Source organism: Thermomyces lanuginosus (genome assembly GCF_041956635.1).
Source record: "Thermomyces lanuginosus strain ATCC 200065 unplaced genomic scaffold VTN49scaffold_27, whole genome shotgun sequence".
NCBI lineage: Eukaryota > Fungi > Ascomycota > Eurotiomycetes > Eurotiales > Trichocomaceae > Thermomyces > Thermomyces lanuginosus.
Window position 1 is genome coordinate 1,922,230 of NW_027192361.1, and position 24,545 is coordinate 1,946,774.

A 24,545-nucleotide genomic window follows, 5' to 3' on the forward strand; every position below is an offset into this window, starting at 1 on the left:
GGGGATTGGATCGCGATGCGTTAGCCGAGATGCCGGCCACAGATCGATCGGAGCGGAGCCGATCTGGCAACGGATGGGATCGATCTATCAACAGCGAAGCCACAATCATGTCCATGTATGCAACCACACTGCAATGCAGGCAGGGGTGATGATGAACTGTACAAAGCATCTGGTCGCATGAGAGGCATCGGCAGGGGCTGGCTGTTGCCTCGTATCGACCATTAGAAGCGAACTGCCTGACCGGACCTCATCCACGACCTACTATTTCTTTTTTTATCGACCCAAGTCTATCGTCATCATTCACACGCGGAACATATGTCCGGCCAGGAACGTTAAGTCGGCCCGTTTCGAGCACCAGGCAGTCAGCAAGTCCGCTATTGTATGTAGATCCGGTCCCTCTACTTTGAACCGAAGGACTGGATATGAACCCCGACCCGGGACATCAGCAGTTCGACGATACAGCCATGACGGAGTCTGAAGAACCAGCCTTACAAAGTCAGAACGATCTGCCCTTCGATATCTTTGAATGGTATCCCCGATATCAAAGCTGCCAGCGGTATTTCCTCGACCATGCTCAGCACAATTCAACTGTGCAAGCGCTCTCCGCGTTTCTGAACATCCACCTGCCTTTCCAGAGGCAACCACATCCGATCTTCAATTCTTCATCTGCAGGGACGACCGGCCAAGGTCAGCAATCTCAATCTGGGACTAACGCACCGCCGGCGGTTTCTCTCATTCCCTACATTCGTCGCCTGGTTGCCACTGGAATGGACTTTCCTGGAGTTCTGCACGGCTTCTTCGGCGACGACTGGACAGCTGGCGTTGGACCAATTCACGAACAAGAACGACGCAATTATCTCTTTGCAGCCAAGAGTGGTGGCTGGGCAATGGTGAAAAAAGACTACGACATGAGTCCGACGGAAACCGTGCCCTTTTTACATCCTCTGCAGAGTCCTCTCGATTCGGAGATCGAAACGGCCGAGAGAAAATGGAGTGAATGGTTAGCAATGGAGGATTGGATGATTGGACCACGGGCACCAGAGACGCTTGCCGAGTCGTCCTCTTCCGCGTCTCGTCGTCGTGAGTCGCGTTCATGATACAGCCGGAGGACCTTGACTGCCGTCGGCATAGATCATTAATACGAAGTACATTTTTTCGACGCCTTCGAGGTCCTCACTCAATATTATCATCATTCCACGATAATATCCTGCATGCATTTGATCACCGCAGACAAAGTTCATGAATCAAGAAACACTCTTCTCCTACTCACGTCTTCTGGAGTTGCATGCAACTGGGGAGATATGCAACGAGAACTTGCAGGACATATTCAATTGATCGATTTGCATTACTGGGCTTGTCGCACCGCTCTCGTTTTGTGGCAGTTATCTCGATTTCTCGGACGCTTCGTTGTATAAATTTAGGGTCATAGAGTTTAGATGATGGAATAATCAATAGCAATCCGAGATAATACAGGAGACCTACTTCACCAGCGGAGGCGATCATCTTGTTTTTCAGGTCTCTTCCACCCCGCTTCAATCATTTCCTTCATGTTAAGGCCTACCGGGCCATCTGTGCCTAGAATATATAACTAGTATGTGTGCAGAGATTCCTTTGCGGATCACTGTTGCCCTGACCAGCAGCCCGGCCATCGAAGGAATTCCAGTTTCATTTGAATCCACTCCCAAGTCATATGCGAGCCCGCGCCACTCAATTACAATCAACACCGTCCAGGAAGAGAGTACTTTGCATGTTCACCCTGAACTGTTGCCCTGTCGTCAGTGTGCCTCATGAAGCCACGTGACCGACCCACATCCGAGGGTAGAGCCAGTGTGTCAGCCAATCAGGGATGGCCTATGATGTCGAGGGCCGTGACCCACAGGAGGTCATCTTCAAGGCTTCATTCAGGTGTTGCAAATGACAGCGCTGATCGTCCATGCTCCCGTGAAGGCCGCTATGTTGATTTGAGACTGAAAAATACGTCCTATTTCAAGTTACTACATGAATTGATTGATACCTCCGGAATATTGATCAATCAAGCCCAGGGTCGCGTTGACCATGCACAACTTGCCGTGACAATGGGAGCGCCAATCAATCAATGGAGGAAGCTCTTCCAGCAATGTCTCTCCCGACGTGTAGGGGTTCACGATCTCCAAAAAATGCTGGGTGTATTATGGAGGCGTTCTTCGCTGGCGGAGGCCTCCATCGTCGATGCACTTCTTGAATGTCGTCCGGCCACGGGTCAATATGACCCGTTAATCTCGCTCTATATGGATCTGCTGATCAAGCTGGGACTTGTGAAGATTCCTACTGTTCTCAAAGAATTGTTCCAGTACTGCTCAATTGCCCCAAAGGATGAGCGTCTTGTTGATCTCAATGCGAAGGCGACCACCTTGATGGCCGATACCCGAATTGTTCAAGATGTGATGATCTTGCTGTCTTCAGGCAATTGTTCTTTGTCACTTTCCGAAACTGTGGCAATATTTTCTGTTCTTGCGGATTGGATCCTGGCCATTGTGAGATGGCATAACAGCAACCTCAGCGAGGATCAGCAGACAGGCGGTATACAAAGCTCGTCGGATGCCTCCTCCTTGTTCGAATCCATAGGCATCCTGTTTGTCGCCGTTTCTGGACTTGAAAAGGGCCTTGAGGCTCTATCGTTAGATAAGCCCGAGGGTGCGTGCGAGATGCTGTGGTCACTTGTCGATCGTGTTTCTCACGTGCCGTAGGATTCAAGATCAAGCTAGGGCAGGCACTCAATGCGTATCTGTCGTCATATAATGGCATCTCAGTGAATCTGCGGAACCGATTGGATAATTTACAAAAGGCGTTTGATCTATATGGCGAGCCTCCATCTAAGTCGCTAGATATGCCTATGATGGATGCTGTCAACATCAATGTGCTTCAGTTCGAAGAATCTGTCATGGACAGGCCCGTGATGAATGCTAGAGCAGGGCTTTACATCTACATCAATGCTATTGTAAGTATCTTGGTCTCAATTGATGATGCAGACACTAATGGAGTAGCTCGTCGGTCGACCTCTTGTCGACGACACCATGTTTATGAATTACCTCTCAAACAGATATGCTGTAAGTTTGATTATTGATCTGATGTTGGAAGTATTGTTCTGACAATTGTCTAGGGCGATGCTCAAATGCTCGTTGAGGAGCTCATTACGGCGACATTTGACGTCCTGTCAAATGCCATGTACAGAAATGAGTGTCGTCGAAACATGTTCATCTTCCGCTCGTTTCTCGTCAACAAATTACCACCTTTTCTTGCAGGCATGGCTGCGACGTCAATGGAACCCATTCCGATGGAGGTCTGCATCAGCAACGCTTTGAGCCGAGTAGACCCCAACGCTTTTCCCTCCTTCTCACAGATGTTCGAAATGACCGGGAACACAGTCCTTTCAGATGTTCGCCAGGAATTTCTCTTCTCATGCGCTCTCCATCGGCTCATCCCAGAATCGAGCATTGAGCGCCTGTTGGGCGAAAATCCCATGCAGACTTTGCCTGTTGGGGGTCGGTACATCAAGGATAATATCATCAACCAGATCACGTCGAGTCAAGACCGAGCGGACCAGTTGATATCGGAGATCGAGTCAATGGAAGGTAACGCAGGGATTATTGTTGCCGCTATCACGGATGTGAGTGATGAATGAACTTGGGGAAGTAAGCCATGTCTTAACGTGGGACTAGGTAATGCACAGTCTCTGTAATCAGAAAGAGACAGTGACGTTGAAGGCCCTTTGCAATTCACTGTCACGGCGACCGCAGGTACTGGATGTGATGCTCCTTTTCCGCAGTCCCAGAGCGATTCTGCAGCCTCTCTGCGTTCTTCTGGATACATGGCGCTGGGATGAAGATCAGGGTGAGTGCTGAGATGGCATAAGTGGAAATGGAGTTGTTCCTGATATTTTGCCAGGCGAAAACCAGCCTGTCTATGACGAGTTTGGAAGCGTTCTCCTCCTGATCCTGGCGTTCAAGTATCGGTACGACCTAACTCAGTACGATCTCGGTATCTCTGATAGCCAGTCCTTCGTTTGGACACTATTGGATCGCGGGTCGTGCAGCATGAAATTGGAAGATTTATCGGAAAAGCAACACAAGAACCTAGGGCAATGGATCTCGGCCCTCTTCATTGCGGAAGGGATTAGCGAGGAAACAATGTCATCTTGCAGTCCACAGGAGTACTACTTGTTGGTACCGACCCTGTTTAGTCAGACTGTTGGAGCTTGCGAAATGGGAAAGCTGGAGTTTGATACACTGAAGGGAGGTCTGGAATGTGAGTATCGAGATATTGCTTTGAGAATTATTTATCAGACTGACTCGCGCCAGATCTTTTGGAACCGTTTCTACTTCCATCTCTGGTTTTCGCTCTCACTTGGTTAGGGAACTACATTTGGGAGTCGGAGGCAGAGCCAACGATTGCCCTCAAAGCGCTTCACGCGCTGGTTAAACCTAATTCTATCTCTGGAGAGGCGGATGCCATCCACAAAACAGTTTTGGGTATCGTTGCACGCGGACTGGAGGAACAGCTCCATGACTTGTTCAAACGGCATCGGAGCCGTACTGACATTAAGCCCATCTTGGATGTTTTGGAGCCGCACGTCTCGTTTAAGTGCAATGGAAGCAGCAGTCGGCGGACAGACTCTGATCGGCGGTCGGAATTGGACACCTGGACGACGCACGCCGGCGGCCTAATGGGCGTGATCCAGATGACTTTCCACTCTCTGGTAATCTGGAGCGCCAACCCCGAGTCAAACATGTCCGCACCGTCCTACACTCATCGATTGATCCTCACCGGTGTTCGACTGCTATCGGCTACGCGTGTGTTGCCTGTCTTGATTGACGAACTGCATGCGCAGGTTCAGGCGGGAAACCTTGACATCGCCCTCGATGTGGCGGCGACATTGATTTGTGCGCCAATGCCTGAATCTTTCGCCGTGGACCAGGCCATGTTCCATCCTCTTGTGGAATCCAGCAAGGAAGCTCAGCCACAAAGTGCCGTTCTCACGCTCCGAGATGCACTTTTGCTGCAATATGAGAACGTTCCAAAGATTGCGGAGAAGGATCCGCTGCGAGCGGAAATCATTGTGCGTCTCAACCGCCGAGTGAATGCTCTGCTGGCGATCCCGGAGGATGTCACCAACTTGGATATGACGAACATTATTGAGAATATTAATATGGATGCAAGTGGCAACTTCGCGCCCGGGGTGTCCGCCGAGCAGAATGAGATGAACGTGGGAGGGGTCACCGGCGGTCCTGCCGACGACTTTGATCAGATGCTGAAAGACGCGGCAGCGGCTGGGGGCAATCAAGCCCAGAATCCTGGAATGGAAGCGAGCAGGGGCTTGGATGGAGGCATGGCCGGGATGCAGGGGACGGCAATGGACACAAGTATTGACGATATGTTCAACGCGGCGAACATGGACAACCCTGAATTGCTGACAGATTTGGATATGGATGGCATGTTTGGATAGAATAGGGCTTGTTGCCTAAACCAATGGATTGAGTCTCCAGGCCCGTTCACTCTACCGTATTGGGAGCAGTGACCAGGTAGATCCCTAGGAAGCTACGGAGAGGCCCTCTTTCTCTACGGTCGAAACCACTCGGTACCAGCTACCTGCCCACTGCACCAGGGTCTGTGCCTTCATTATTCTTCCGTAGGTACGGAGTAATCCATGCATGGAGAGTAACTACCTCCGTACCTCGGTTAAAACAATGATGAGCAGTGCCCACAGAGCATCATCATCATCATCATCCTCTTACGTACCCTGCTGGTCTAAATCTCCAGTTCTCCACTCATAGCCTTGCATTATTATGATGAGCCTCTAGATTATGGACCATGAGGAATGGCGCCGTTACAAGTCATCATCGGCAAGGTTAGGCTATGGGATTATTGTAGCGATTACCCGGAGCGATGGTTAGTATACTCCGTAAAAAAAAGAAAAAGGAAAAAGTCTGTAATAACTTTGTACTTACGAGTCCTCCCAAATAGTTATGGCGTAACTAACGGGGGTGCCGTTACGGAACTTAACCGCAGAGTCGGTTTATCCAATTTTGTATCATAGTCTTAGTTAGGGCATCGCCAGTGATGCCCCGAACCGATGCAACGGTATCCAATAAAATGATCCACTTTGTTGTTTTGGTTCTCTCTTAGGGCTTCTCGAAAAGTCCCCCTTTTTTCGATCGTGGAGCCAGTGAGATGTTAGAAGTCAAAGGGTAAGTTCTGGAGGAGAATGGGCAACTTTGTTGTCTTTGCATACCAATATAGGATGCTATCTATATCCTGGTCGAAAAATGCTGCGAACAATAACTTGAGTACTCTATCAGTTATATCGATATGGATGGCACGAGTTCCTTTTCTGTCGACCGGCAACAGCTGTTCCTGCGGGAATTGGTCAAGATGCTTGTAAAATTCCGTATCAATGTCCGTGGTAATTTACTAGCACAGAGCAGATAACTAACTCAATGCTTGTGTCCAGGATCCGTCCAGGAACTGCAGTTCGTTCCCCTGAACTCCCGTTGGGCAACGCACCACGTGCCGACTCCCTTTAGCCGTTAGACTGAAAGCCATTCTTTAGCGCGTGGCTAGAATTCTGAAGAGTTGGGCTGTTCGGGACGAGTTTCTGTGTTCTTGGGACGGGGAGTCTCAATATTGAGGCGCACTGATGGAGAGGCACGGAGTCGTTAGTTCCGTGCATGTTGTTACGGATGCCGGGATGTACCATACTCGTATGGTACAATATACTCCGTATTCGTACGGATCAATACATAGTTCCCCCATAGTCCATCCGCCGGGCGGACCGGTCAATTACGAGGCCATGTTTTACCCAAAAAGTTAAATGGTCGGCTCATTGCATTTTGGCCAATCACTCATGCTCTGCATACAAAGAAAATCAACCATTGGCTGGATTTAACCACTCAGCCTTTTTAGGAACATGCACGCTTTGCCTATTTGAGAGGTGCCTCCGAGGAATGTTTCATGGTTCCTTGGAGAACCTTCTCGTTTCTTACTGTGCTTCAACGGCTCGAGGGCGATCATTGTCTATTGACCGCAGGCATTAATTAGGAGTGCATTGTCGATCTGGAGAACCCGGCATTGAGGAATAGGCTATGCAGTTAGGCGGACTGTGTGGCTTCCAGGGGTGCAGAGTAGCTCTCGAGTCAATGTGCTCGTACCGCATGGTCCTAAATCCCTCGACTATACTCCCCGTATGCTCAGTAATCCGGCTCAATACGGTATTCCGACTGTATTCCGACTTCATCGAACCTAAAGAAATTTGTTGCTGTTGGCTCAATTGCGAGCTTCTCGCTGTCTGCCAGTGAGAGCACAGTCTGGCGAGTGGAACTGGAGACGGCGGAGGGCGGAAGTCCAAGCTTCGTTCCGGCGGGATTGTGGGGCCTGCATTACATAACCTGCTAAATTCGGAAAGTGGCTGGATGGCCACTTTTGCCAGGCAAAGCCCGACCTCCTTCGCCGACTTGGCACTTCAGCAGCCCAGGTAGTCACAATTGGGACAGGGCCGCGCAATGATTCAGAAAAATCATCGCTCGCATTTTCCTTCCAGATTGACGGCGGAAAGGAGAAGATCACGTCTGAGCACAGCCGAGGCCATCGCTTTTATAAATTCTATGAAAGGATCATCGGAGGAGCCACCCCCGACTGCGCGTTGCCCGTGGCCAATGCTTCAGGAACGTGATCGTGCCCGTACCGGCCTGGACCATTAGAGAGGATGACTCAGCGTCCAACAGTGTGATGGCTTTTTTTTTTTTTTTTTTTTTTAGTCTGCAAGCTTCGCATTTTTCTCTTTTCTTTGCATCCGATTCGTCCTAGAACTGCAATCTTATCTGCAGTTGGCCAGATCAAATGCAAGCAGCGGGAGTTGGAAATGGACCTGCAGTAGCGTGGTCGGACGCTTTTTTTTTTTTTTTTTTTTCTTCCATCTTCCATCCCACACTACCGCTCAGGCCACCGTTAGACTTGCACCATACGGAAGACATGGAAGTAGACCCTTGTGACGTCCTTGATTACGTTTCTGGACCCAGACAGGTGACAATCGGATAAGAGTGTGAAAGATCACCCGCATCCATCGACATCACGCCTGGCATCCCGGGGACTCCGAATCCAACGATGCACGGCGGGATTGCTTTGTAATTGACACATTCGATAGCTGCGTGAATGCTGTTCAGCAGCCTCAGCTCATAATTAATGTGCTTGGGCTTTAGAAATTTTTTTTTTCCCCAACCAGGTTCCTCGCCGCCAACTACGCCAACCGCGCCAGCGGCTCAATTTTAATTAATCATGCGCGGCTGCGCCATGGTTGTTTTAATTTGCACCCTCTGGCGACAATGAAATTACCAATCATGGCAACATGCCATAAGACCCATCAATATCATGTCCCCAGGCCCGGATCCTCCGTGCAATAGTCGACAAAAGAGCGAGCTTATACCCCTGCATGATGCTGCATCGGGATCTGGAATGATGTCAATGGCGGCGGCACAGAAGGTCTCACCATCAAAGTCTGCAGACCATGCGTTTCGGCGATCAGGTTCAGCACAGCCTGACCGTCCCGGTCGAAACCAAGGACACTTCATATTATTCTCTCCCAATAATGATCTGACGATAACCATCCCATGCATTCCAAAGGTTGCTTTTGATTTTCTGATTAAAATCAGCGATAAACCGATCCAGCTGATCTATGCTTCTGATCGCACCGTAATAACTACGCTCGAGACACACTCCCAGTCTTGGCTAACTCCGTATTGTCTCACCGGGACACTAGTCCGACATGCTGACTCCAGCTCATCGATAACTTATCGTCAGGACAGAGATCGATCAGCCAGATCGATCAGATCCTGCGGTCCCAGATTTGCGGTGTGAGATGATGTGATCGATTCTTGTATGCACATGAGTTCGTCACGGAGGCACACAGTTGGTATTTCGCACCAATGATTGAATTCTCCGTCCTCTCGTGCTCGCAGGCGGAAGAACAAGATTTTCCTCGCCAATCTCGGCATTGTTTTAGCCGAACTCCTATCGGCTCCCAGGAACCATGGATCTCACGAACACTCGCGATCACGCAAAAAATGTTGATGGACTGACTCGAAACCCTCCACGATCGGCTCCATCCACGGCCGCTTCACGCTTAACGAGGACGGTTAGGTTTAGATTAGCTTCCAACTCCCAAACACGTAAACAAACCCGGCTGCCCCGTACTACGGCTCCTGGATCCCGTCCCTGGTCCACCTGGGTTCTGATGGCTCACGGTCGTGGACCTGTATCTGGACAAGGCCAACTCCTCCCATTCTCCGCTCCCCCTTACCACAGCCGGGCATTGGGCAAGTGATCGGTTGCTGTCTCCATGGTCTCCGGTCAGGGACTCTATCGGTACGAATCCGGTTAACACATGTCCCGGTCTTCTGGCTCATCTGGTCAACCGGCCCAAGTTCCGACCTTCTGAGAGAGAAAGTTCAGAACAGAAATAATCACAAGTTTTCCCAGGTCCACCAACATCGCGGTGGCGGAAAAGGACTCTGGTCCACCGCATATCGGAGCTAACCTTGGCGGGTTTTCCCATTCGGACTCGGAAACGGAGTCATATGTTTTTCCGATGAGCACGAAAAAAGCCCTAAATCCTTGCGGCCTGCACCGGGACTGCGCAAAAGAACCCATCGCATCCAGAACATGCAAGCTGCTCCAGAGGAAACCGAAAAGTCGAGTCTTGCTGCAGCCCAGAGCAAGCCGATCGGGTGATGCATGCAGCAAGCTCATTATGGAAAAGCCCGAGACTGGAACTGGGGCCCTGCGGGGCTTCTGGAACGAAGCTCCAAGCGTGCTAAGCGCGAAAGGAGACGCTTGACTTTTAGCCTTTCTTAGCTTTGCCACTAAGGATGGGCCGTTGCTGAACCGTCGTGATGGCCCAGCTGTCAGTCTGTCACCCTTGACTGGCGCCCTGCGAGCTTCTTGTCTCGCACCGTCACCCCCGTTCGCCCCGTCCGGTGGAGCAAATCACCATTCGCCCTCGGCCAGAACCCTGGGGACCATCTGAGAAAACGCTCCTCGAAAATTGAGCTAAAAGTCCAGGTAATCGCGTGTGTAGTAGTATCGACGAGTAGCCCAGACGGATCGCTAGTCACAAGTCTCCTCTTCAACGGGCCTAACCTATTCCAACTGCCCCCTTTCGCCCTTGGGCCCTGATTTTCTCCTCACCTTGGATTTTTCTTTCCCGACCCCAAGGATTCCCTTCCTTTCTCTCAATCGTTTTGGATCTGGCCTCCCACTGTCGCTCTCTCTCCCTCGGCGCCTCTCTCTTGCTCGAGATTCTCTCGTTCGCTCTCAGATTGGTGCCCACGTACTGCAAAAAAAAAAAAAAAAAGCACAGTGCTGAGCTCGATCCATCGCCACTGGGGTTGGCCTCCACTAACGCTGGGTCAATCAAATTGGAGATCAACACACCCACTCCTTTTGCCCTTGCGTACTGGCGACGGGTGCGTCGCGTGTGTCTTGCAGAGTCCTTTCGGCCCTCCACCAATCTCGACGGGCCATTCTCACCAACCCGGATGTGCAGAGACACTCCAAGAAGTGTCTGAGCGTTCCCCGGTATTTTTTTTTTTTTTTTTTGCCTCGGTTTTCTGCAGTGTTTCGGGCTCTTCTTTCGCTTCTAGCGCTGCCGGTCCCAGTCGCTCGTTGTTCTGGGCATCAGTCAACGACAACCCCTTGATTGGGTGACTTTTCTACTCTCAAAGGGTTCGAGATCCCTTTGTTTACACCGAGCATAGTTCAGAAGACAAACAAAACAATCTCGATCGCCGCAGATCTAGGTACGTCTGGCCCGAGTCTCGAGGGATGTGGTGGCATTCCATATTTACCCTCCCTGCCATAGGACATTCCCGCCCCTTGTGCCGTCCAATAAACACATTAGATCCGGATAGAGACTCCCTACATACTATTTATTCCTTGATCTCTATCGATATCGGCTCCACCGTGTCCAGATTCCCCCGCTTCTGGAACCCGGTCGACCTTTGGACTGCTCCGCGTCGACATCTCGCGTCCTTCCGTTCTCCCTCATTCGAAAGACACTCTGGGTTTTCTGTCTGCTTCTGGAGCCAATCGGTGGCCGCTGGTGACCATGATCATTGAGATTTGTCTTCGTTGAACGAATTCATCTCCTCATTATATCCCGCCTTTCGATCTGGTGAGCTGCTTGAGAGACGCCGGGAGTACCATTGATTGGCCGCTCGTCTCGCGGGACACGGCGAGATCATGGAAAGTCGACTTCCACCACCGAACGTCGCTCCGTTGAATCTTCGCAAGGGCAAACAGCGCCCAACCGTTCCGCATCTAACCTTCCACACTGCCTCCTCTGCGTCGTGGGCTCGCAAAGGACAAATGACGCCGCCGACGACGCCCACTGCGAGACAGAGCATTGGCTCTGTTGACCAAAACAATCCGGTCTTCCATAACTACCTCCGTGCATTCTATCCATTCCACCCCTCGGGGTCTCTGTCTCCGTCAACCGTCACCCTCCCGCTGAACCAAGGGGATATCATCTTGGTGCACTCTGTGCACGTCAATGGCTGGGCCGATGGCACCCTGCTGGAAACGGGGGACCGGGGCTGGCTCCCGACGAACTACTGCGAAGCTTACGATCCACTGCCCATGAGACCCTTGCTGAAGGCCCTGACGGACTTCTGGGATATGATCCGGGGTGGTTGTGGTACGTCACTGCGTGACTTTGGCAACCAAGATTTGATGAGAGGATTGATTGCTGGGGTGCGATTTCTTCTGGTAAGCGGGGACCTGTTCTAGCTTCCGTGGCATATATTGACAGTATTTGGCTTTCAGGAAAAATCTGAATGCTTGACCCGTGAATCTCCGCTGGTGCAACAACATGATACCCTGCGCAGGAACCGCAAGGCATTGTTGGCCGATCTGTCTTCCCTGGTCAAGACCGCCAAGCGCCTGCAGGAGCTGGCCAACGGCGCACCAACCGAGGAGGAAGTAGAGGCGGTGATTGATGAAATGCTGCTCAAGTCTTTCAAGATCGTGACCCGCGGGGTTCGGTTCCTGGACGTGTGGAATGACTATGCTGGCATGACACGCACGACGATCTTGGAAATTGAGCAGGCTAGCGGTCCCTGTGATACTCCTCTGTTGACCCCGTCGACGGATACCTTTTCGATTTCTGATCCCATGGCTTCCGGCACATCCCCAACGGAAAAGCGTCGAAGTGTTGTGAGCCGTTCCAACCTGAGTCGAGCTTCCGATCGGTCGGAGAGTGGGACTTTGCATGCTCCTCAGCGCGCGTCAATGCAAGGCAGCAAGCGAGTCTCGGTCTCACACCGAGTATCGTGCGCTGGCTCCTCCACAGCATACCGCAACCCGAACATGGCTTCAGAGCGTCTAAGTGCCGCATATGACGGCTTTTTGGGCGTCCTTGGCTCCTTTATTGGCTTGCACCTGCATTCTCGTTCGTCGAACGAGTTGATCATGACAACGCAGCAGGCAGTGCAGTCATGCCGCGCTCTGCTAACCGTTGTCGAGGCAATTCGTGATCATGACGTGCAGCGAGCATCGGAATTGGAGCAAGCCAAAACTACCATGTACGAGCGAATTGCGGAATTGGTTCACGCGGCGGGTGATGCCTTTCCGTCGAGCGACTCAGAAGATGATGTGGTCTTCATGCCTGACGAGGGTAAGCGCCTGGTTGCTGCAGCGACGGACTGCGTGCGAGCAGCAGGCGGCTGCGTGGCTAAAGGTCGCGCGGCATTGGAGCAAATGGGAGACTTTGAGATGGAGCCGTCTGCCGATGGCGTTGACTGGTCGCCTCAACATCCGGCTGGAAAGGGTTCGGATCAGCCAAATATGCGTCTTCCCCCGCCACCACTGTGCATCCCAGCGCCAGATGCGGCCCCGGTTCCGCTTCGTTCGGACGGTACCATGTCGACGTCGATTCTGTCCCAAGGAGCGACCTCAAGCCCAACCGCTACCAATGGAAGTCCTATCGAGTCTACCACTACAGTGGAGGGCGCAAGCCCGTCGGATTCGACGTACCAGGAGAAGGCCCAGGCACGCGGCACTGCCAGCACAGAAAGCTCCTTCACTTATCAGAGTGCCATGCGGGACTCGGAGATGAGCGGTGTTTCGCAAACGTCGACCCGGGCAACGTCGCCGGATGTCGGTGGCCAGTCACAACAACAACAACAGCCGCAACAGCCACAGCAGCAGCAACAACAGCAGCAGCAGCAGCAGCAGCAGCAGGAGGTGCCCACGCTCAAGGGTAGCGTCAGCCAGTCTACGCTGGCGGAGGAGAATGAAGAGACCGAGGCGAACGTGCTCGAAAAGACGTTTGCCCACGAGCTCATGTTCAAAGATGGCCAGGTTGTTGGCGGAAGCCTACCGGCACTGGTGGAGCGGCTGACGGGCCACCAAGCAACTCCGGATGCGACATTTGTGTCGACGTTCTATCTGACGTTCCGACTGTTTGTCTCGCCGCAGGGATTTGCAGAGGCGCTGGTGGACCGATTCGACTACATTGGAGACTCGCCGCATGCGGCGGGCCCGGTACGGCTGCGGGTGTACAATGTGTTCAAGGGATGGCTGGAGTCGCACTGGCGACATGACTGCGACAATGTGGCGCTCCCATACATTGCGGAATTTGCTCGCACTAAGCTGATGGCGACTTTGCCCAATGCGGGCAAGCGGCTGTGTGAGCTGACGGAGAGGATCTCGACGGTCCACGGACCGGTGGTTCCGCGGCTGGTGTCGTCAATTGGCAAGACCAACACGGCGATTGCGCAGTACGTGGCACCGGACACGCCGATGCCGGCACCGATCATCTCAAAGGTGCAGTTGCATCTGCTCAGGCAGTGGAAATTGGGATCGGCCAATGTGAGCATTCTCGACTTTGATCCGCTGGAGCTGGCGCGGCAGATCACGATCAAGGAGTCGCGAATCTTCTGCTCGATCCTGCCGGAGGAGCTGCTGGCGACGGAATGGATGAAGAAGAGCGGATCGCTGGCGGTCAATGTGCGGGCAATGTCGACGCTGTCCACCGACCTCACGAACCTGGTGGCGGACTCGATCCTGCAGTTGGAGGAGCCGAAGCGTCGGGCGGCCGTGATCAAGCAATGGGTCAAGATCGCCAGCAAATGCCTGGAGCTGAACAACTACGACTCGCTGATGGCGATTATCTGCTCGCTCAACTCGTCGACGATTGTGCGGCTCAAGCGCACGTGGGAGTGCGTGTCGCAAAAGACCAAGACGACGCTGGAATCGCTCAAGGAGATTGTCGACGTGTCGCGCAACTACGCGGTGCTGCGGCAGCGGCTGCAGAACCAAACCCCGCCATGCCTGCCCTTTGTCGGCGTCTACCTGACGGACCTGACCTTTGTCGACCACGGCAACCCGGCGACGCGCACGCTGCCGACCGAGCACGGCGGCATGGAGGTCATCAACTTTGACAAGCACATGAAGACGGCCAAGATCATCAGCGAGCTGCAACGATTCCAGATCCCCTACCGACTGACCGAAATTCCCGAGCTGCAAGCCTGGATGCAGGACCAGCTGATCCGCGTCCGCTCCAACGGCGAGAAGAGCTTCCAGAACTACTACCGCCGCTCGCTGATCCTCGAGCCGCGCGAAGCCGCCCCGTCCGTCCAGCGCACCGCCACAGACCTCAGTGCCGGCAGCAGCAATAGCAACAGCAACGGCAATGCTTCCACCGGAACGACCACACGAGAAAAGTTCGATTTCCTCAACTGGACGAATTCATCCAAGGTGAAGTCCGTGATGACGACTGGTTAGACATGATATCCCGACATTATACCGTACATATACATATATGTATCCTCCTTTCTTCGGACCTTGTTCTTATAGGGATTTTTGATGATTTACGAAAGATACCAGATACCTATGGGCTATGGGAATCGTTTCAGATGTTCTGTCATGTTTTTTCTTGCAAATAATGTTTCTACCCATTTTGTTTTTCTGATTTCATTCTTGGGGTGGGGGGAGGCATTTTGGTGCATTTTTCGGTTCGGCATGGATTGATGTCCTCTTGTCATTTTGATCTTTTGTTAACGTACTTTTGCGGAGAGTTTGGAGTAGAGAAAAGTTCTACCTGTGAATTAGGTGATACAATGAAATGCTCTGCTTCCTCTTTGGATCTCTTCTACCAACAATCCAGGGAACCAAAGTGCTTAAACGCAAACTCAAGCCCACCTGTCTAGAACAATTCAAAAGCGACCTCGGTCGGTCTTTTTCCACCGATAGATCGATCACTTTCTGATGGATCCCATAAATAGCAATATAAGGCCCTAACTGATCTAGATCTGAAATCTTGCGGTGAGACAAAAGCCGCCTACAGCCAGCTCTTTTTTTTTTTTAACTTTCTTAGCCCGATCCCCGATCCCCGTTTCCCCGTTTGATTCAGCTCAAATCCGATCTGATCTGACAGATGGAAACTTTTTTTCTTCACCTGCACGGACAGATAAGATGCAATGCGCGCCAAGCTCCGAAAGTCCTGCAGCCAGCCTACCTAGGTAGCTCTTGTCTACCTCTGCTCTGCTGCCCTAAGGTTTTCTCTTTTTCCAAGGTCCTCAAGGTTTTCATTTTCCAAGGTTCAAAAAAAAAAAAAAAAAAAAAAAAAAAAAAAACCGGACGGCCATTTAATTTATGACCTGAGTCATCAAATCTCTTCGGAGATATCCACCGATCGGGTCGGGTCGGGTCGGATCGATCTGGTCTTGTTAGGAAAAGAAAAAAAAAAAAAAGTCTAAAAATATGGGGGGTCCAGACACCGGGTCCGGAGTCGCAGCGGATGCAGTGGACGGACATCCGTAGGCTAGGTTATTCATCTATGCAAGGATGTGCATTTCCTTAACCTCCTGCTGGATGCATAGCCCTGCAGTGTGCATTATTATTATTATTATTACTAATTAACGCCGCGACGGGTCGCTCCGGGATCTCCCGTGGGCGGACCCGTGACCTCCCGAGGGGTATGGGCGGCGTGCCAAGCTAGTGTGCATGTGTGATGGAAAGGAAGGGTAAGTGGTCTTGTGACCGAAGAACCATTAAACCATGAAGAAACTATAGCAGTGTCTATTGGGACATTCTTGTGTCACTGAAATCCTTATTTAAAAAAAAAATTATTAAGTATACTATACTGTACTGTACAGGGCATCATGGACATCACGTCGTAACATGATTGTAAAAAGATTGATCAATTATGTAAAAAGAAAAGAAAAAAAGATCAATCCGGCCATGGGGCAAGATCATGCATTACTCCTTGCCATCCATCCCGGTGTCGAACATCATCCCCATCAACCCGCTCGTTGGGGTCGATCACACTCCGTGGCCGGGAGTAGACACCACCTTGTGAAGAAACGGTGGCGGTGCGGGGAAAATCGACCATCTCCTTGCCGCCGCTCCGCGACGAATGTCGAGAGTGGCGAACAGAACCTGGCCGCGAGCGCGCAGTTCGACGTCTCTGGCGCTCCTTCGGACCGTGGCGAATGATCACTCCCGGGATCGGGTCGACTTGTTCGTGCGCGTCGGGAACAAGGTTCAGGTAGAGAGGGAAAAGGCACCCGACCACAATCAGCGGAACGATCACAATGAACGAACGGCGGGTCGGGTGCTCGGCCTTGTTGCGGGCCAGTCGGTAGGCGAGCTGCGGCCAGGGGAAAATAGCGGCCGCGCTCACGGCTGTGGTTAGGATGGCAGCGCCGCGCTTCGTATGGCGGCCGAGCCCTCGTAGCGAAATGGCGAAGGTGGTGCTGAACACGCCACTTTCGAAGAAGAAGAGCATCAGTCCCATGGCCACCCCAGCCACTCCGGTCAGCTGCCGGATGAGGATGGCAAAGACAAGCATGCCCACGTACGACGCCAGCAGGATCCACCGCGGCGGTAGGAACCACTGCGCAAGTGCGGCCAGGAACCTGCCAACAGCGAATAAGGTTCGCCCAATGAGGAAGTAGTCGAACGGCTGAAGCGGACCAGGGCACGCAGGCGTGGACCCGATGCAACGGTTCGCGACCGCCAGTGCCTCAAACGTCGTCGATAGGCCTTCCTGGGCACCCGTGTAGCAGAACTCTGACAAAACGCCGAGCCCAAACGTTAACCACACGGTTGGGATGAGGCCGGCGACTTTAGACGAGTTTGCTTCCTTACGCCGGTCCGCCAGCTCTTGTAACTCATCATCCGACGCTTCCGGCACCGGCAAATAGTAGAACGCCACGGCCAGGAGAATGTCGAACAACGAAATGGCGAGGTATGCCCATTGAACCTCAACCAGGCGCGCCGCGCTATGTACCGACTTGAAGAACACTTTCCTCGCCAGTAGCGGCGCCACTACGCTGCCAATCGCTTGGATCGCTTGGGAGAAATTCAGGCGTACCTCTGAGTTCTCCAGCGGTCCGCACAGAGCGATGAAAGGGTTCGCTGCAGTCTCTAGGATCGCGAGCCCAGAGCCTACTATAAAGTTGGACACCGCGAACGCGGCAAACGACGTCAGCACCGCCGACGGCCAAAAGATCAGTGCTCCGCAGGCGTAGATGCAGAGTCCCGTGATAAACGTCCGCTTGAAACCCCACCGCGAGAGAACCCACCAGCCCACCGTCATCGGCGCGATCAGGTACCCACCGTAATACGCCGCGTGCAGCCCTATCGACCCCCATTCGTTGACGCCGGTGACTTCCTGGAATTGGCTGTTCAAGATATCTAGGAACCCATAGGCGACGCCCCAGAGAAAGAACAGGATCGTTATAAGGGCGACAGGAGGAATGGACTCGCGGTTACTCATCTTCAACATACTCTTGGGTTTCTTAATGGTGACAAAGTCGTAGAAAGTGATGTTTTGCGGAGCGGATCCTCCATCTGTTGCGACACTGCTCTCCATGTCGGGATGGCCAGGCGGCGGTGCGGCGAGAAAGTCCATGATATTCACATATTCCTCAGGGTAAGTTCGCTCCGAAGAAACCTGTGTTGCGCTGCTGTCGCTTCCGCGGTTGGATGTTTGGGGTGAAGCCGAGGGCCGAGAACCTCTACGGCTGGATGCCAACGCTGGTGCTGAGGGAGGCGGCTCCAATCGAGAAGGAGACGGCGAACCACTACGTGCGTCGTAATAGCGGATTTCGTTCGCACTGGCTGTCGCAGTATCACCACTCCCCCGAATTAGCCGGGGAAGGAGACGCGCAGCCAGCGGCTTGAGACTGGGCACGCATGCGCAAATGATGCCGATATTGACCTCGACGGATGACCACATGAGCGTGAAGGCACCATACCCTGCAAAAAGGGATCAGTAGAAGGTCAGTTTCAAAGCTTGGAATGTCCTACATGAGAAATCCTGGGATGACAGCGAGTGCGGTCGGGGTTCCTGATTGTTCTGAATTGTAAGCGCTCGCGTTGTTGCGGCACTTTGCAAGTAGGCGACCCGCAAAACATCGACGACTGCGGTAAAGAAGCCAAAACTAAAAGTCACGACGAGAATTATCTTTTGTTTCTTGGGCAGACGCATGCGGGTGAGGATCGGAATCGGGAGGAAGAATATAGCGACGTCGGTTGCCAGATTTACAGGAGCCGACGACAGATACAGAGTAACGATATCGACGCAATGCGCGTCTGAAATGTCATTATATATAGCAGCGCGGACCGGCGAGCATTGGAACACATTGAGCATGGTTAGGGCCAGGCCGGCGGCGTTGACGACGAATATGGTGGCATAGTTGGCCCAGCGGAAGGATTTATCGGTACGAGTCAAGGTGAGGTAGAAGACGAGGATAGAGGTCTTGAGGGCCATCAGCGCGGGATTCTAGACGGTGGCAGTTAGCAAAACAAAGCTAATTCATCTGGTCGCGGATGGTCCGACGCACGTAGAACACGGTAGCAAGGTACTCGGCGGTGTTGACGGCAACCTCGTTGTCCGGATGCACATCTTCGGAATGCAAGCCGAGACCTTTGAAGGTGGCATAGCTGATTGAGATAACAAAAGCCAGATCAATTACCTAGGCCCGTCAGCGCACGGTACAGAGTGGCGCAATGAAGTCGAGCTCACCCATGCCAACAACATAATATAGTCGTGCAGCGCAATCCGGCGAACGATCCAACATCGTGAGACAAACCGCAGCGCGACGAATATCGATGCCAGGATGAAGATGACGATCGTTACGGCCCGGGACCGCGTGGCGCGGCTGTCCATGGTGATGGCGGCGATTATTGTCTCTGGCTTCCCAACGCTCCTCGTTCTATACTCTCCAGACTTTCTCCCAGGCGTCCCAATGTATATAGCAAGTGGGCAACGTCTGGGCCCATCACCTCCATCGTCCCCTCAAGCCCGGTTCGACGCACCTGGAACCGCACGATGGCGTTTGTGTTGAGCTCGTGTATGGTGGCGCCGCTGCATGTACATAGTCCAACAGGAGGGTAAGTACTAACCAGCTGGACCAGTATTCCTATACATATAAATATCAGTTGAAAGATGGAAAAAAAAAAAAAATTAAAAGGAACAAATCCAGGTAAGAAGAATAACAATGTTTTCCCAATGTTCCGGGTCAACCAGAAGAAAAACGCTGATCTTCAGGCGGCCGAGATTGGAGGAGGGCCGGTTCCGTCTTACATAATTACCGAGCAATTCGCACCACAATGCGGAGAGGAACGGCTCAGCCTGGGCCCATTTTAGCTTCTTGACAAATTAAAACTAGCACGGACTTGCGCCGCCATCATATCGTGGTCGACGTGGGCTCGGTTTGCAGATACAGGGCAAGCTGCAAAGTCGATCAAACGAACATGATCTTCAGATCAGCGGCCGTGTTTTGCCTTGAACTGTGATTGATGGGCCTGACGAGAAATTGGCGGCCTGAAGGTGATGATTTTTTTTTTTGCGGCCATCGCAGGAGGCCACAAGGAACATCTCCTTTTCGCCGCACCATGCCAGCTGGAAGCTCGGGCCATTGCCGAGAGTCCTTAGCGCTGCTAGCGCCTCCTGTGCTGCAGAAAAACCAGCCAACTGTCATTTTCATTTTCAATCCACGTGATCAAATATCGAACCCTATTCACGTGATCTTACAAGCCCCGACCAAATCCAGCAATCCCGGCGGGAGAGTAATTGCCTCATGCGGAATCCCGAAGTCCACACACCCCTTTTCCACTTCCATTTGGCCGCTTCAACCCCTGGGAGACGCCCGTTACGGAGTAATAAAGAGTTGTAAAACGAGTGGAGAGTCGAGTAGATCGTCGAGTAGATCGTCGAGTAGATCGTCGAGTCGACTTCCTCTGCTGAACGGGCGTCGAATGTCGATGGCTTGATGCGCAAATTTTCAAAATATTCCAATCCCTTGCGATGACTGTTTGCTAAGCCGTCGCCTACGGAGAAACTGCAAGCGAAATTCATGCCAAAGCCACAATCACGAATTCATCCTTGACACACACTAACAGCGGCATCTTACCTCTGATTTGGTGCTGAAAATAACACCAAACTTTCACAGTTTTATGCGAGATTATTCTGGGCTCAAAGAACGAAGCCTTCATCTTGTAACCTGCGCACGGAGTGCTCGGTCGCACAGAGTTTCTCTTTTGAAAAGGTGCTCGGACGTTTTGAACAGAGCAACCCCACGACAGTTGGCTCCCGTTTAATTTCAGGATACGAGCGGCTTGCTGATCACAGCCCTCCCACCCATTGACTGATCTCCTGAAAACAGCCTCCATCCAATTCGACACCCAATTACAATGGAAGCAACATGATTCCACATGCTTTACTCCGTACTCCGTATTATTTCCCGCAGATCCAGCTACTCAGGCTCTTGAGCTTAACTCCTTACGATTTCACTAATAGAACCGATCAGCAAACGATTCCTCGAAGCTTGTTTCAGTCCGTCAATCCAGTCATTCCATTTTTGCTAACCTAGACCCTAAACACAAACGCCCTTGTTTGTTTTGATATTTTTCCAGAACCGGCTGAAATCTGTCAACTCGCCAGGAGCCCTTTTAATTTTTAGATCATCATATCGGACGCTGCCAGCCGTCATCATTGATTCGTGAAAAACTCCCTGACTGAATTTGCAACAGGTGAGAAGAATGCAAAGAGATATGTACTCGTTCCACATGCCCTTGGGCACATAAACCCGAGAAGAAAACATATGTGAACAAGACAAAAGATCCATCAGCCTTATCCCTGGTTCGGGAAGTAAGGGACGGACAAAGAAGACAAGTCTATAAAATATGCACAGTAGAAAGGAAAAAGGAATTTCGGCTGTGACCGTCGCCGTCACACCATAATGGTCAAAAGATGAGAAAAAAGTCGCTTAGTTGTTGAACCACCAGTCCACAGTAATCCGGCCCAGATCTTCTGTGGCACCAATCGCCGCGAAGAGGTGTCGAGACATGTCGATGGAGGTCGCGGAGCAGCCGGGGCACATGTCGACCACCGTAGCATCAACCGGGGGGTTCCCGTTGTAAGAGACGCTAATGGTCTTGCCGCAGAGGCTCTGGTCCATGATGGCCTTGGAGAGAGCAACGACGTTCTCCTCACTGCCCTTGTTTGTGGTACCGCAGTAGCTGGGGTTGGTCGAGAACTCCGCAGTGTCGTAGAAAGTGCCGTCACCAGTCTTGATATCAGCAGCCGGAGCGCTGCCGGAGCCGCTGCCCTCATTGCCCTTCTGCGGAGGAGGAGGAGGAGTGACAGGGGAGGTTCGGGCCGGCGGAGGGTTGTTCTGAGTCTGCGTGGTCACCGGAGTCTCTGTCGGCGCAGGAGCAGGCGGCGGGGTGTTCTTGCTCTGAGTGGTTTGAGCCTCCTCCGTCTGAGCAGGAACAGCGTTCACCGTCTGGGCAGAGGCAGAACTGGTCTCCGGGGGCGGGATAGAGGACGACGAGGAAGTCACCGCCGGTTCCTGGACAAAGGTGGTCGAGGGCGGAACGGTCTCACCCGGAGGGACCGTGATGGTGGTGGTCAGAGTGATCCATTCGGTCTCGGTGACGGTGGTGTAAACGACGTTGTTATGGCCGTGGCCCTTGCCCTGGTGGTTGATCGGAGAAGCAGATGCGAAGGCGGCGAGGGCGACCGCGGCGGTGAGGAACTTGGAAACGATGGCCATTGTGAATGACTTTTGAATCAAAGGACTGACTATTGCACGCAAAAAAAAGCGGAGTTGGATTGGATGGAGGAACCGGCCGGGCGATCCCAAAATTGTTTTTGTAGATGATGTGGAAAGGAGAGAACGTGGTCTGCACTGCAGAAGCGATTGACGAATGCCCAAGGAGCGTATGACTTTTTCAAGTCAGGGAGTGACGAGAGAAGATGACGGTCGGGATGGAATGAGAAAGGGCTGATCTGGAGGGGGGCATTGGGCACAATTTAAAGCTGCGCTGACAAGGGGTTCCAGCGTAGAACAGAGGAATGCCAGAGTTGCAGTGGAATCCACCCATCTCCGCCGTGGTGGCACCGTAGGCTCAACTCTCCGCTCCGCCCTAAACCGAGGAGAGGATGGCCTGATGGATCTCATTTCAGCCGGAGGATCCGTAGAAAATCATCGCAAATCGAGCCCACCAACGGGCATTAACCAACCACGTCATGCATTCCTCTCATGCAATATGTCTCCCGATCTTGAACGACTCAGTGACGTGTCCGCTCGGCGACAACCCTTCCTCGAACCCCAGTGGCCCCCAGCTGCCGCCGAAAGACAGCGGAATTTCCCCTGGCATCAAGTTCTCTGCCCATTGCTGAACTCTACATGCCATCAAGTTCAGGCACCAGGGGCAAACTCTCGCACTGAACATGGACCAAATACGGTAAGGTGAGGAACTCGAATCCGAACAGGCGCGCCAATGAGAGATGGCGATCCGACTTTTTGTTTCGACCGTGCCGACTTTTCGCGGTTGGCCCACTGCGCCGGTGCCACGCGGTTCCACAAATCAAACTCTAGCTAATCCCATTTGGGAATACGTTTCAGGTACGCAGGGCAGGGCCCTTGTCACCAAATCGAGTTTAGCTTTGAACCTCCAGGGCCTGGAACCTTGGAACCTTGGAATCCTTACGGCCTGAGGCATCAGTTTCCAACTGCGGCGAAATCTGGAATCTTTCCAATTTACAACCTGCCATGATGCAGAAATTACGTTGGAATTTTTTGGCAGAGTTTTTTCTTTCTCCTCATCTGCTCGCCCTGTGCCTTGCACGCGGATACCGAGGAGCATTCCCCTTTCACGTTTGGGTGATGTCAGGTTCGGCAGACCATTTTGGTCTGCCGAGGAACAGTGAACCTGTATCGCTAGGATTCGGGATTCATTCTTGCAATCCAAGACTGAAGCCCTATTCGTATATGGTCAGCGTGCGCTGTGGATTATCCATCAATTCTAGGCCAATGTTTCATTATTCGTATTGTTGATTTTGAAGAACGCCTGAGCAGCCTGACAAGTCGCGCAATGAAAGGTGGACATTGGGAACATTGGCTTGAGTCCATCAGTCCTCTACATACAAAACCGCAATCTCCGAGCTGTATTATCACCCATTGTTCCTGTCGGCAAAGAAGTTCCAGAAGTCTATCGATTCGTGTTTCCATGTTTCAACCGTCTTCCCATGCGGATGCCTTACCCCTGCTATCTTCGGTGCCTTTTTCTTATTTCCATTTCCGGCGAGTAGAAACAGCACAAGACGCCAGAGCCAAACAATCGGATCATTCAATCGTTTCATCACCGTGGGGTTGGGCGGGTGGAAAAGTGAACCGTAACCAAGGGTCGGCGCGGAACCGAATATCAAACGCCCAAGGATATACGGAGTACCAAACAGTTCTCTGCGGAGAGTATTTTGTAAGCAAAGATGAAAATGCCTCACCGTCGGATTTGCACTCGCATTCGATAACTAATCAGTCCGAACCAAACGACACCCGTGGCAAGAACAGAGAGCCGTGGTGAAAATTGAATGAAAACATTGCCGGCTGCTTAGCAAGTCAAGAACCGCATATGACGTCGAATTATCAATAAGAGTTGTAAACGTGGGCCTGGCAGCGCATCGAAATTCTAGAACGCTTCTGAGCACCATCATTTAATGACATAGGTAATTCATAGGATTTCATTCATTTTGCTGTGCCAGAAGGTCAATCCGTTAATCGGATTGCTCACTAATCTTGGCCTAGATCTCGGCCGCGGCCGAGGTCTAGTTGCTTGCCATGACTAACGACGAACTTCAATCGGCCTGCAAGGTTGAAACTTGCACGTAGTTCCCCGCTTCCACACCATCTCCCGATGATCGGATCGAAATTGAGCCTTCGAGGAAATGAAATGTTGTGGCGAGCCGGGCTATGAGCATGTAGAGTGCGTCTTGTCAAACAACACTCTTCGCAATGATGAATGCATGCAACAAAACGCTCCCAACTGACTATCATATCACAACCGGTAAGCGAATACTAATTTGGAAGAAGAGTACAAGAGAGAATTGACTTACGGTTTGTAGTACTCGCAATAGTACATAGAATGCATTATCGTCAACGGAAATGCTGTTAAACAATAGATGATTCCGAGCAGATCGAAGTGGATGGCTCGTAGGAAGTCGA

The 24,545-nt window shown here is 52.0% G+C and overlaps 8 protein-coding genes across 8 annotated transcripts; 4 read left to right on the forward strand and 4 right to left on the reverse strand.

The window, feature by feature from the left end:
- Positions 1-464: 464 nt before the first annotated feature.
- VTN49DRAFT_2983 (uncharacterized protein) lies at positions 465-1,097 on the forward strand (the record flags this gene model as incomplete). The annotated part of the gene is made up of 1 exon (XM_069410768.1): positions 465-1,097. One exon carries the CDS (start codon positions 465-467, stop codon positions 1,095-1,097), a length of 633 nt encoding a protein of 210 aa, XP_069269541.1.
- A 1,059-nt stretch (positions 1,098-2,156) lies between these two features.
- On the forward strand, positions 2,157-5,482 carry VTN49DRAFT_2984 (uncharacterized protein; the record flags this gene model as incomplete). The annotated part of the gene is made up of 7 exons (XM_069410769.1): positions 2,157-2,673; positions 2,727-2,977; positions 3,024-3,086; positions 3,140-3,646; positions 3,699-3,870; positions 3,925-4,284; positions 4,338-5,482. The coding sequence occupies 7 exons, from the start codon at positions 2,157-2,159 to the stop codon at positions 5,480-5,482; spliced, it is 3,015 nt and encodes a 1,004-aa protein (XP_069269542.1).
- A 3,885-nt stretch (positions 5,483-9,367) lies between these two features.
- VTN49DRAFT_2985 (uncharacterized protein) lies at positions 9,368-11,145 on the forward strand (the record flags this gene model as incomplete). Its single annotated transcript, XM_069410770.1, has 4 exons — positions 9,368-9,393; positions 9,883-9,935; positions 10,752-10,826; positions 10,889-11,145. 4 exons carry the CDS (start codon positions 9,368-9,370, stop codon positions 11,143-11,145), a joined length of 411 nt encoding a protein of 136 aa, XP_069269543.1.
- A 123-nt stretch (positions 11,146-11,268) lies between these two features.
- Positions 11,269-14,811, forward strand: VTN49DRAFT_2986 (uncharacterized protein; the record flags this gene model as incomplete). The annotated part of the gene is made up of 2 exons (XM_069410771.1): positions 11,269-11,793; positions 11,851-14,811. The coding sequence occupies 2 exons, from the start codon at positions 11,269-11,271 to the stop codon at positions 14,809-14,811; spliced, it is 3,486 nt and encodes a 1,161-aa protein (XP_069269544.1).
- A 1,447-nt stretch (positions 14,812-16,258) lies between these two features.
- Positions 16,259-19,204, reverse strand: VTN49DRAFT_2987 (uncharacterized protein; the record flags this gene model as incomplete). Its single annotated transcript, XM_069410772.1, has 4 exons — positions 16,259-18,291; positions 18,343-18,817; positions 18,879-19,010; positions 19,061-19,204. The coding sequence occupies 4 exons, from the start codon at positions 19,202-19,204 to the stop codon at positions 16,259-16,261; spliced, it is 2,784 nt and encodes a 927-aa protein (XP_069269545.1).
- Positions 19,205-20,912: 1,708 nt separating this feature from the next.
- Positions 20,913-21,164, reverse strand: VTN49DRAFT_2988 (uncharacterized protein; the record flags this gene model as incomplete). The annotated part of the gene is made up of 1 exon (XM_069410773.1): positions 20,913-21,164. The coding sequence occupies one exon, from the start codon at positions 21,162-21,164 to the stop codon at positions 20,913-20,915; it is 252 nt and encodes an 83-aa protein (XP_069269546.1).
- Positions 21,165-21,305: 141 nt separating this feature from the next.
- On the reverse strand, positions 21,306-22,094 carry VTN49DRAFT_2989 (uncharacterized protein; the record flags this gene model as incomplete). Its single annotated transcript, XM_069410774.1, has 1 exon — positions 21,306-22,094. One exon carries the CDS (start codon positions 22,092-22,094, stop codon positions 21,306-21,308), a length of 789 nt encoding a protein of 262 aa, XP_069269547.1.
- A 2,019-nt stretch (positions 22,095-24,113) lies between these two features.
- VTN49DRAFT_2990 (uncharacterized protein) lies at positions 24,114-24,462 on the reverse strand (the record flags this gene model as incomplete). Its single annotated transcript, XM_069410776.1, has 3 exons — positions 24,114-24,291; positions 24,359-24,370; positions 24,437-24,462. 3 exons carry the CDS (start codon positions 24,460-24,462, stop codon positions 24,114-24,116), a joined length of 216 nt encoding a protein of 71 aa, XP_069269548.1.
- Positions 24,463-24,545: the final 83 nt, after the last annotated feature.